General features: G+C 46.6%; 1 protein-coding gene across 1 annotated transcript in view; it reads right to left on the minus strand.

Annotated features, from left to right (window-relative positions):
• The window catches only part of EPHB1 (EPH receptor B1), a 456,002-nt gene that overhangs the window by 151,260 nt on the left and 291,428 nt on the right, over positions 1-13,314 (minus strand). Inside the window, exon 4 of the mRNA XM_081574131.1 lies at positions 2,725-2,880. Coding sequence (XP_081430257.1) covers positions 2,725-2,880 — 156 coding nt within the window. The remainder of the gene's footprint in view (positions 1-2,724; positions 2,881-13,314) is intronic.

The raw sequence follows: 13,314 nt of genomic DNA on the forward strand, positions 1-13,314 counted from the left end.
CCTCAAGCACATCAGGTCAGGTGACAAAGAGATAAAAGGGAGATGTCATGTGAGAGGTTGGAGAAGGCACTGGTGACCCACTCCAGTACTCTTGCCTGGAAAATCCCATGGATGGAGGAGCCTGGTAGGCTGCAGTCCATGGGGTCACAAAGAGTCGGACGCGACTGAGCGACTTCACTTTCACTTTTTACTTTCATGCATTGGAGGAGGAAATGGCAACCCACTCCAGTGTTCTTGCCTGGAGGATCCCAGGGACGGAGGAGCCTGGTGGGCTGCCATCTATGGGGTCGCACAGAGTCAGACATGACTGATGCGACTTAGCAGCAGCAGCAGCATGTGAGAGGTAGAAGAGAGCGGTGCTATATAGCAATGAGCTCCACATCTGTCATTGCCCTACCTTCTCTCTAGGAGGCCTTCTTCAGGGGCTGGATGGGTTTATAGGGTGTGTATGCTGGAGTTGGAAGCTGGGGTCCCAGACTTTTACTTCCACTAATTTATCTGCAGAGGAAGGCTGGCAAGTAAGAAAGGGTCCATGAGAGTGGAGGGGAATGTTTTCAGGATGGAAGCTGTGAGAACCTGGATTTTGGAAATCATGGAGACTGGTCCTTAGTCTGGATATCCAGGAAGCAGAGATTGAGCCTAAGTGGCTTCTAAAGCAGTGCATGAAACAATGCTTGTCAGGTTCACAGGGACACACAGAGGAACCTCAGAAATCAGTACAGGGGTACCACAAAAGGAAGACTGGGACTCCAGTCAGCAGAAATGGAATCATTTCTGTTCATATCAACCCAGAGAGATCTGGGGAAAAATCAATTTACAAAAGGATGAGCTTTTTCTCAGTTCAAATCTATAAGCATTGATTGACCTCAGAACTTTGATCTAGAAGACACTTTCATTCTTCTTCTTTATCCAGCAAAGGTTATATATACTGCAAGGCCAGAATTAAGAAATTCTTCCCGGAGTTCAGTCATTTTTTTCTGCCCATCAAACTGCAAATATGTATGAAGTGTTTCCTCCGTGTTTTTCTACACTGAGGTGAGTGGAAGGAGCTTGGTCAGAGGAGGTGAAGGAAAGGGCCTTACTTGGAGCAATCTGGGCAACATTACCCAACACAGAAGAAAGTTCTAGCATAATTAGAGGTTAACCTGGAGCACTGACTTCTGAATGCAACAAGAATACTGAAAGGGAAAAGTATCCTTATTTTAGGGCTGCCACACTTAAGAGAGGAGGCGCAAGTTCTTGAAAGTGCTGTGCAGAGATAAAGGTGCTTCTGATCTCTGCATGATGGTGAATTATGAGGGAGAACATGGTGGGGAAATTCTCCCCTCCTCCACCCCTCCCCAGGGAACAAAGTTGCCCCCCTTGAATTTTGGCAGGATGACTGCCCCTCCCTCTACAGCCGAGAGTGGGAGAGTGGTGGGGCTGACGCACAGGCCCTAGCCCCTAGAATTTCTGCCCCAGGAATCCATGCTAGACTCTGGTCCTGTCATTTGGCAGAGGCATGGCTGTGCCATATAGGCACCTGGCACACAAGGACCTTCACTAGGTAACCAAAAAGACAAGTGAGGGATAACTGGACACTCTGCTGTACAGTAGAAACTCATACAACTTTGTAAAGCAACTATGCATGTGTGTGCTTGGTTGCTAAGTCAAGTCTAACTGTAGCCTGCCAGGCTCCTCTGACTATGGGATTTCCCAGGCAAGAATACTGGAGTGAATTGCCATTTCCTTCCCCAGGGGATCTTTCCAACCTAGGGATCAAACCCACATCTCCTGCACTGCCAGGTGGGTTCTTTACCACTGAGCCAATACTCCAGTATAAAGTTTAAAAAGGGGAAACACTGAGAGGCAGAGGAAGGCTTCTTGAGCCTGGCTGGGTGGAGAATAGTTTAGAGACCTTATGAGAAAAAAGCTGAAACAGGGGAAAATCAGCAGCTGGCAGACAAAGTGGGAAAGCAATGGTTGGGATCAATAGCTATTGCTAAATAGTAATTTTTGTTTAAAAGTGTTAACTTAAATTCTCTTTTCTACTTCTCCGTTGAATGTTCAGTAGAATCTACATCCATTGCGACAATAAGTTATCAGTGGCTATCTCTGGATATAGATAATATGGTTGCATTTATTTTCATATTTACTCTTTTCTGCTCAAATTTTCTCCAGTCAACATGACTAACCTTATAATCAGAAACTATAACAAAATGTCGTTTTATAAAACTCTATATTAAAAAAAAGAAAAATTTTACTAGACAATTAGTAAAATCATGAGAGTTCTGAGGGGAGCCTGGTCACAGAGATACAGGAAGCCTAGTGAAAAGAGGAAATATTCTCAGCTGTGAAGACCAAGTGTTCTTCTTGGAGGAGGTGACTGGAAGAGTTACCAGGAATTGTTCCAACATCTTGGTGCACCTTGATTTTGCACTCAAAGAACTCTCCATTTGACATTTGTAACCATCTGGTGGACAGAAATTGTCTTGCTTGGGTAGGAGGAAGGCCCTCTCATCTGGGAGGAGGGGACAAAGAAAGAACATAATCTTGACCAGTGCTACTGATAGGGGGGCCCTGCTTGCCCAGCAAGGAGCTGTTCATTTCAGCACCACAGCCAGCATTTCTGCTTTGTACCTTGCAATTGGAGAATGGTGTCTTAAGTCTTCCCTGCCCCAGACCCACCACTTGCACTATCAGACAATCAAACTCCCCAGCCCAGAGCCCCTACTATACACTTACTGGTGCATGCCACTTCTGGGGGGTCAAAATCCGCTCGGTAGTAGCCGGTCCGGCAGGTGCAGATGGGAGATGCCTCTGAAGGGGATCGGCTGTTGGAAGGGCAGTGAGAGCAGACCTCAGCTTCCTGGCTGGCCTTGAACATCCCTGCAGGGCAAGCTGGAAAATAAAGATGCCATCTTAGAATTAATGGAAAAGGGGCCACAGAGGCCTTTCCCTGGAACTGGAAAATAAACCATTCTGTCCTCTTAAAAAGGACACTGAGATACCCCATTGCTCAAAGTGAGCATTTCAGATAGAGGAAACCCCTTCTTAAAACTTCCAAGTCTTCAAACATCCTTAGTGAAATATATTTTCCCAGTACCAATGGCCTCTCTCACTTGAACAATATGAATAATGATTCTTCCCTTTCAGGTGTGTCGAGAGATTTAATTGAGAAAATGAATCTAATGTGTAGCTCAGTGTCTGAGGCATAAGTGCTCTATAAATGGTTATTCCCTCCCTCTTCCACCTGGTTAACAGTTGGGGCCTTACCCTGATCCACTCAGTGAAGGAATTTCACCGGTACTCAGATGGAACGATGCCCTGGTTGACAATGGGCTGGACCTATGGTTCTTAAATGTCACATTGCAACACACATGAGGGACACTGTGAGCTGTGTTAACACTTATTATGAATGATGATAAAGGGCTGAAATTCATGAGTGATTATTTAAGAAGAAATTAAAGTGATTTCAAGGTTACTGGCTTAACAACATCATTCTCCCTTAATTGCATTTTGAAATGCTTGGAGGTGGGGGTGGGGCAAAGAAGGATGGCTTTACAGGCAGTGCACCAGGGAATGTGTCATGCACTTGGTGTCATCTATCATGTACATGTCAGTGGGGAAGTTTGGGAATGCCTGGTACAACCCAATGCCCACTAGAGCTGTCCACAGATATAAGGCACTTATTCTCTTTTCTCCATAGGTCAGCCTGTGAAAAGCCATGCCCCTAAAAGTCTGGCTCCAGGCCATTCCTCAAGATTTTACCATGCTTCATCTCCAGAGACCTTTGACTCCAGACATCTGGTTCCTGCCTTGCTGATTCCTCAGAAAATTGGCCCTGCCTGTCTGCTTCCCTCAGGCCCCTCTCACTATCTCAGCTCCTGACTCTTCTGGTCCCCAAGAAACCTGCTCTGGCTTATCCTCCTTTGAGACCAGGCAAAACTAATTTCATGGTCAGCTGGCTTTCTTACATACTTCACTAACTCATTCAACAGACATTTAATATGATCCTGCTAAGAACTTGACCCAGGGAATTTTGAGAATAGAACCTGCCCTCAAGGAGTTCTTGATCCAATGTAGTCATACAACCACAATACTATGTGATCATTGCTGGGGGCTTCCCAGGTGGCACTAATGCTAAAGAACTTGCTTGCCAATGCAGGAGACATAAAAGATGTGTGCTCAATCCCTGGGTCAGGAAGATCCCCTGGAGTAGGAAATGGCAACCCAGTCCAGTATTCTTGTCTGGAGAATCCCATGGATGGAGGAGCCTGGCAGGCTACAGTCCATAGCGTTACAAAGAGTCAAACAAAACTGAAGCAACTCAGCGTGCACACATGTGAACATTGCCATAGTAGAAGCGCCACTACTAAGGTTTCTGCTTATACAAAGCTCATCTTCCCAAATAGACTGTTCCCTCCTGGAAAGTGCAGAGTATTTTTTAACAGTAGCAGTAGCCACCATCTGTTAACATTCTTGTTAAGTGCTTACATGCGTTTCTCTATGGGATAGCTATTATTAGCTCCATTTTGTTAATAAGGAAATTGGGACACTGAAAGGTTAAAAAAAGTTGCCTAGAATCACACAGTGGGAGAAGTAATAGCAATGATATACATATAAACTATTTGGAAAATACGCATATCTCTTCTACCAAGACAAGAAAGAACTGTTTCCTATGCTGGTAAGTTCTCTCACTCCCTCATTTGAAGGGAACTAAAGGGTTTTGGTCACTCTGGAAGTGACTGGAGCAGAAGCTCACCTTGAATGGGAGGAAATTTTTGTCATGGAATGTTCTGGAATGGCATAACTCAAGTGTGTTCCAAGGAGTCCATGTCCTTTGGGTTGTTAACACCTGCTACTCACAAAAGGGGTCTGCGGTCAGACATTTTGAATCTGTGGATTTAAAAAGGTCATCTCATTTTTTAGCAAGAATTTTTCAGAACTTCCAAAAATGGGATATAGAATGCTGTATTTTCTCACCAAGAAACCCTATTTTGAAGCACATCTCCTGGGATTCAAGTTCCATGGAACACACTGGGGTAAACACTGTCTAGATGCTTCAGTAAACTTATCTTAAAGATTTCTGTTGTAACTCATGTAAAAATGGGCCACTCACTACACATCTCAGCACATTTAAAAGAAACTTCTGGGTAGAAAGCAAAAAGAAAAAAAACAAAAACTTAAATCTCTACTAAAGGCTTAATAAATAAAACACCAAAGGAAAACTGAACGGTATACCCAAAGTGTCCTAGAATTTGACTTGCAGATTTATCCTTTCAGGCCCACACAGTAAAGTCTCTCCCTCTCTTTCCTCCTCTCTCCCTTTCTTCTTTCCATTTCTCTTTCTTCTCACCCGTGAGAAGCACTTGGCCTTTTCTACCGTGGATCACCCAGCATTGCTGCCTCATTCAGTTCTGGAGGTGGAGAACACATAAATCCCAGGCCTGTGCTGCCCAAACTCAGCAGAAGCTCTTTGCCTGGAAAGTAGAGGAGGGGAACATGGTGACTCATGCATTCACTGGAGCCCTGCCACATGTAATTTTCCTAATGTATCAGTCCAAGGGAAACAAGGTGTTCTCACTTTCTTTCCAGCATTTAAAAGCCTTCTTTCTTTATATTTAATACACTAACAGCATAAACAGCCATCCTGATGTCCACGAGTAGCAAGGGAGTTAGAAAGTGTCTTCTTCTGAGATCTCTGCTGAAGGAAGGCAGAACCAGAATGAGGTGACTCCAGAACAAGGTGATTCCACAGAGCGGGGCAATGACAGAGAAGGAGCCAAGCTGAATTTCAAAAGAGAGACGTTCAGAGAAGGGCTGGGGTGAAAGGCCTTGGGCAGGGGCAAGACTCCATCCCCTCTTGGCAACAGTCCTGGGTCCGATTCCTAGCTCAGCTGGATACTACCTGGGTGACCACTAGCAATGTCATCCTCATCTTGCTTATCTGTATAAAGAATCCATAAAAAAGAAATTTAACACTTCTCACAAAAACTCCCACAGGTCATTAGAATTTATTAAACTCAAATATGAAAATTTACCTAGGCTCAGTAAGAGTTAAAACAGTGCTAATTCTTCTTTACCTTCATTTTTCCAGTTCCTTTTAAAAACAAGTTTTCTTTTAAGATTGATAAGCTTAGAGTCCCAAAGTGGGCAAATCAATCCTGGGACCAAATGGAAAAATGTGTTTCTTCACAGATTATTTCTGTTTTGTATAATGGGAGAATCATTATATCCGCAACATATATCTTACTGATAATCACAAAATAGATGAATCTCATTAATATTTAGATTTCATAAGTTAATATTGTTTTGAAATCTATGTCTAGGCATTCCCTAATTTATAAAGAAGCAGTATTCCTAGGTTCACTTATTGAACATTTAGACTAACTTGTCAGCATACTTGGGCTATATTTGCTCATAGAGTTAATGCTTTAAATAATGCTTAGAGTGCCAGGCTAGTCCACAAAGCCTTTTTTAACTCATCACTTGTATCAGACATCACTGAAAAGAAATAGAAGTTAATAAGATTGTTACTTTACTAGAAATTTAACATAGAGAAATAAATAAGAAATTTGTGCTATCCCTTGAGGAAAAGCAGCTTTAATTAGAGGTGATACATGGAGCTGCTGTTAGAATCTAACAAAAAATTTAGACCAAGAGAAGCAAAAGCAATAGCCTCAGCCCAGAGAAGTCACCTGAGTATATAAAGTGGTTGTGAGCGACACAGTGGAGAATGGTAGGGGCTCTGGCAGCCACACACACCTGCCTGAAGTTTCAAAAAAATAATAATTAAATGCTGTGATCAGCTAATCAAGCACATATCCAAAATTGTCAAGCAATTTTGAAGTTGATAACACAATTACTTGCTTTAATATCATGTCAAAACTCAGGAGTTGCCTTTCTCTAGATTAAAATTATGGTCAGCACTATCCCTATAGCCATGAACCTCTCATTCAACTAAATTTTACAGAAGATCTAGGTGAGCAGAGCCCAGAGGGTAGGGGACAGACTCTGGGAAGTGCCCTTCCTTGGGGGGTGAGAGAGGAGGCAGACAATGGAATGCTGGCTTATTCCCACACAACACCATCAGTGTGTGTGCACAAGCTTGGGGGTGGGGGGACCGGTCAGGCAGGAAGTGCCTGACTTGGAGGATCCCCCACTATGAGATGAGGACCAGAAGAAGCATTTTCCTGTGGCGACTAAGGGGTGAAATTCAAGAGACGCTAAAACAAAACTCAAGGGAAGAGATGGAAGAACAGGAGAGGTAGGAAGGGAAATTAGGTCAGAGAGTGCCGAGGCCTATCTGCACCGGAAGCATTTCACCACTATTCCGGGAGGTGTGTGGGAAAGGGAGAGCTGCAGGGCCTTGCTGTGTATTCCGACTAGACCTCTGTCCAAGGGACACCTGTGACTTGGAGGGCTGTACATTTCTGACACTAGCACAGCCCAGATTGCTTTGTTTCCTTAAGAAAAAGGGGATTGACTTCCATTGACTTCATTGCAGAGGATCACCGTTCAGACAGGCAAATGGAGCTTTTAAGTGTTACCCCCTCCCCCGCGAGGCACACACATCTTTCCTCGCCCCTGACTCTGGCAGAGAGCAACAGATAAGACATGAAAACCAGGTCCCTAAGCATGTGTGTATTTTCCATCCCCCAAGCAAAATACGCAGCATTTCCCTCCCCCTTCAAGCAACAAGGGAGTGGTACACGTGACCTCTAGCTGATATCCAGAAGGGCACCTTGAAACACCCACCCAACTTCTCAGAGCCTCAGGATGTAAGGAATCATCTAGAGCTTACAATGCTCTCGAGAACCCCCTCCCCTCCCCTCCCTGCACGCAGCCTCCCAGTGACACTAAATCCATCACCAACAGTACTATTACTTTATAAAGAAACAGATTAAGTGTCTCATAAACAGTGCAGTGATTGAGATAATGGAAAGCGCCTCTCGTCCCCATCTGCAGCATCAGGTTATGAAGCATTTCCAAGCAGCCAGGAAGAGGAAATTAATAGAAGCAAGAGGGAATAACCACTTTTATGCAATTTCCTCAGGAGATAGTGGACCATCTAATCTTTATTGGAGCCCTTTAACCTGTCACTCAGCACTCACCAGAGCCTCTTTAGCTCTCACAATTTTTCTTGATATCCAAGAGAGATAAAATGAAAACCTCATAACATTATTTTATAATTTTTTTACTTGGAGGGTGCACATTGCCTCTGCCCCTCCCCCTCTACTGAGGCCTCACGAAATATTTTTATGCAGCAGGAATGTGGGAGAGCTTAACTATTCCCGGTGCATGGTCCAGGGGGTCACAGCTTCTCTGCAGAAAGGAAATCTCTCCTTGCATTTTAAATGCGATGCTTCCCTCCACCTCAGCCTTCTGTCCTTGGTTTTTCTTTTTAATAATCTGATTACTTCTCCTGATCTAATTTTTTTTTCCCCAAATGAGTTTGCAAAGGTTCATGCCAATGAATATTCATCCCCTGTTTAAGAACCGGGTGCCTTTTTCTCAAGGCAGGTGCAGCTCAGCAGCTGGCTGGGGAGGTGTGCCTGCCTCTCGGGTTGACGGTGAGAGGGGTGAGGCGCGTGCTCCTAGTGAGGAAGAAAGAGGTTCACAGCCCTGAGCTCACTGCCTCTCAACTTCCCCTTCCGTTTTTTTTTTTTAAATAAATTTATTTATTTTAGTTGGGGGCTAATTACTTTACAATATTGTAGTGGTTTTTGCCATACATTGACATGAATCAGCCATGGGTTTACATGTGTTCCCCATCCTGAACCCCCCTCCCACCTCCCTCCCCATCCCATCCCTCTGGGTCACCCCACTGCCCCAGCCCTGAGCATTTGTCTCATGCATCGAACATGGAATGGTGTTCTGTTTCACATATGATAATATACATGTTTCAACTTCCCCTTTCGTCTCCAAACTGCTTCTGCTCCAGAGGAGCCCGCTAGGGTGGGCAGTGGCTGAGACACACCTCCGCAGCCCCCGGGATGGGCGTGGTGGGCGGGACAGGGGGCGGGGACAAGCCCTTTCTGCAGGGCTTGCGCACAGCTCTGCAAGGCTCTACTCAAGTCTTGTGGCCTCAGGTGAGCCCGGTTTGTAGATTCAGGCCTGCGGCCCAATGCCTCCCTCATCTTCACTTCATGGGGGCTGACCCCAGGGGTTCTTGACTCTGGACCTCCGGGCGTGAAGCTCTGGGAAAGGAGGTGTGCTGGGTTCCTTGTCTATGTCATCAGCAGTCTGTGCGCTTCCCAGACATGGGTCTCCCTGAGCAATCTCAGAACATCCCAGTGGGACCCAGGCCTTGTGAAACCCCCACTTTCCCTTATAGTGAGGGCAATGTGTTGAGAAAACCAATAGCAGAGAAGTGGTTTCCAGGCATCCACCCAGAGGATCATCCAACTATTGCACTAGAAGGAAAGCTCTCTGAAGGCTGATGCTAGGTGTTGCCCTCTTTGCATTTTCCTCTCCCTGGTCCTGAGCACAGGCCTTCCACGTAGACACATGCATTGGCTGCCTGGAGGTGGTGGCACACACACAGGCCTTGAAGGATGGGCAAAAGTTGATGCAGAAATGGGAGGGCGAGGCAAAGGGAAAAGAGTGCTCCAAGCCTCAGAGAGAACAGGAACAGCACTTGCCTGGGGAACCTAGAGTGAGAGGGAACCTGGCAGCAGAGGCTGCCCGGCACACACAGCATTCATGGGGCCACAGCAGGAAGTGGGCTGGGGCACTCAGGTGTGTCAACCTGCATACATGGGGCCAAATGGGTCTCCAGTCCCTGCCTTCATGGGCCCAGTGCCAGCAGTAATAGCCTGTGCAGAGGGAACACTTAGCTGTGTCATACACTCGTATCACTCTTAGTGACACTTGCTGAAATTGATGAATGCTGCAGGCACCATGACATAGACGAGACTGTAACTTCCAGTGCTATTAAGCTGCTCAGGCAGTAGCAGCAGCAAGCCTAGAACACATCAATCAGCAGGGAAGTTGTTAAAGATGTGGGGTCAGGGTCAGGGGCGCTTAGCCTTGGTGAAATGGGGAGATCACTGGTCAGAACTGAAGGATGACAAACAGAAGAGCAGTGTCCCAAGGGGGAGGGGCAGGCACTTAGATCCTTGTCACTGATGGCGCCTCTTCCTAGGGAACAGCCGGGCACAGCACAGCCAAGACCAGGTTTGGGGAGGGAGACTGGACTGGGCATCAGAGCCTCTCAGCAGGGAATTCAGGGCTGCATCCTGCAATCCTGGCCCAAGTTAGTGTGTTTGGGTAGTGGGATAGTGTAGAGCAAACCCAGGGGTTTTCTATGACCTGGGCCAGCGATTCTCAACCTGTGGTCTCTAGACCAGCACCACCAGCAGCAGCACCTGGAAACTTGTAGAAATTCAGAATCCAAGACCCCACTCCAAACCTACTGAACCAGAAATGCTGGGGTGGGCCCAGTGATCTGAGTGTTCGAAAGCCCTCCAGGGGATTCTGACACAGCTCCAGTGTGAGAACTGCTGCTCTAGGATCTCCAGGTAGAGTAGAAACATCTTGGCCTTGGGGTCTGTGAAAACTGCCACTCTCTGGTTATGTGATCTTATGCAAGTTACTTAACCCTCAACCTCAGCCCCCAAACCTGTATACAGCGACACTAGAGTAACTTCCTTCTTACAGTTTTGTGATGATCAGTATAATATATGCAAACATACTGGAATGTAGCATCTCCTCAATAAATAGCAGCTAGATGTTTTCTGCAAGGAGCCAGACTGAATGTTTTCAACTGTCATTCATTTTAAAGTATTTAAATTGGCCACTTAATATGAACTTGGAGCCATGCTAGGCACTAAGATCTACCAGTGGATGAAACACAAAAAGAGCCCTCTGCCATGAAGCTGACTTCCTAATGGAGGAAGACAGACTCTAAACTGGAAATTCCAACAGAGGGAACCAGTGTAGGAGGCCAGATCAGGCACTAACTGAGTCTGGCAGGGTCTCAGACAACTAACACCTAAGTAAAGACATGAAGAATCAATAGAAGCTGTATAGGTTGGCAGAGGTAAAGTGGGTTAGTGAGGGGAGACAGAACACTCTCCATGTGGAGAAAGCAGCATGTGCAAAGGCCCTGGAGAAAAAAATATGACTCAGTCCATAAATCAAGAGCAGTGTTTCTATGATCCATTGTTGTATGTGGAGTGGGCAGGGGTCAGTTGATGAGGAGGCTGAGTCTCATGTCAGCCCCTAGACTTGACCCTTAGGTCATGGGCCACTGTTGAGTTTAACACAGGGGAAAAAACACAATTAGATTTTTTGTGTCTGAAAGGTCACACTGGCTGCTGGGAAGAGAATGGGTCAAAGGAGTGGGGACAGTTAAAGAGAGTCACAAAAGCCCAGAAAGAGTGATAATCACTGGGGTGGTGGGAACAGAGTCATTAGAAGAGGTGGAGCTGGCGATTAACTGGGGCTCCCTCATTCATCAACGGTATGCACGGAGTCCCCACTGGATGTCAGGCACTGGGCTAAGTGACCTGTTGATGGCTTGTACCCCTACTTTCCTACCAATGCCAGAAAGCCTGCCCTCCACACTTCATCTTCTTGGGCCAGGCATTTTCCTCTTCCTGGAGTTCTCTTTTAAAAACCCTACACCCTGGCATTGGGTTCACTTTCCCTATGACTTTGAGGGGGTTGAGAGTGACATTAGGAAAGGGAAGAATGGGGAAGGTGGGGTAGGGGCTCCTCCTGGAGCTGGCTGGGTCTGCTCCCCACCACCAGCCAGAAAAACAGGGCCCTCACCCTGAGGAGGATGCTTCACTCAGGAATCTTTCAGGACCTTGGACAGGGAGGGAGGGGGCCTCTAGCTGGAGACCCAGCACCCAGCCACTCTATGTCACTGGACCCTGAAGGTTGTGTTGCTACCTGAGTGCCTTCCCAACAGGCCACCTGGACAGCCAGTAGCTGCTGGGAGCCCCATGGAACTGCTTCTTTAGCTTTAGCCTGACAGAGCCCTTTCCCTTTTATAAGCTTGACTCATTTGAGGGGTATTTCCTGTGTGCCCTGAGTTAGATCTAAGAGAGTCACTTTCTTTACACTGGGAGAGGAGAGGGCTGTTATTGAGGAGTGAGGGAAGACATGCAGGGAATCAGATGCAGAAGGGGGCCTGGAGGAGCTCTCGATCCATAAGTAGCAGATGGCCAGTGAAGATGGAATTCTTCAGATGTGGGGCTCCAGGGGCAGAGCAAGGCCTCCTGGAGAAAAGCTAATGTCACAGCCAGGTGGTGAAGGAGGTGGGTGAGCACTTGCTGGGGGTACAGCAGGGTAAGGAGTAGTCTGTCCTTGAGCAGAGAGCAGAAGCATGCTGCCAGCAGCAGGACAGATTCCTTGAAGGGAATATGGCCTACCCATTTCCCTCCCCACCACCGAGATGCTCCTCAGGGTCCCTGGAACTCGACAAAGCAGAAATGAGGGTCAGATCACTTCAGATCTTCCAATGGGCCTCTCCTGATCAGGCCCTCTGGGCCACAGGGCTGCCAGGCCTAGGCTCCCACTGCTGTGTCAGGGGAGGGGATGGGCAGGGAATCCCCAGATGCCCCATCTCCAGGCCCTGTCCCCACCCACATCAGAGCCTGCCTGCCAATGCTCTGAAAGCACTGTCAATCTGGTTTCTCTGGGCAGCAGGCGAGGGGGACATATGCTTGCAGTCAGGTGGCTTCCCACATTTTCGAACTGAAGTGTTTATTTTACCCTTTGAGAAAAGCCTTATATTTAAGTATTCCCCTGACACAGACCTTGATGGATTCCCTTAAAAAATAATTTATAACAAAGTGTTTAAGATAAACGAAAGTGACTTCTTACTGCATTTCCCAAGGCTGGACAATGACGAGAAACCACCCTCGCTCTTCCTGTGGCTGGGGCAGGGCTGGCCACCTGCATGCACACAGACAGCTGGGCCTGATGAGTCATCACACCCAGAAAAAATATCACTGTCCCCTGCTCTCTCTGTTTCTCACAGTGACAATGTAGGAAAAGAGAGAGAAAAAACAAACAAACAAACAAACATGTTTAGATGCATCACACAAATTGCATTTCCTCTCCAAAACCTGACAAGGCAAATAGCACTCGTCTCTTAGGCAAGGTTATTGTTTCTCCTTTTCCAAGCTTCCTCCTTCCAGGGTTTTGGTGAGTCCACAAATCACATGCAGTCAGGGTGGAAAAAGACCTTAGAAACACCCTAGAAGAGTATAGCTATGATCACCACCTCTCATGCTGTCCATGGCAGACATCACTAATCAATCATGGCACTCATTCCCACTCAACCCAGATCAGAGCTCAGAATCTTTAACTCAATGT

Source organism: Giraffa tippelskirchi, chromosome 2 (genome assembly GCF_054371585.1).
Source record: "Giraffa tippelskirchi isolate mGirTip1 chromosome 2, T2T-mGirTip1v1.2.pri, whole genome shotgun sequence".
NCBI lineage: Eukaryota > Metazoa > Chordata > Mammalia > Artiodactyla > Giraffidae > Giraffa > Giraffa tippelskirchi.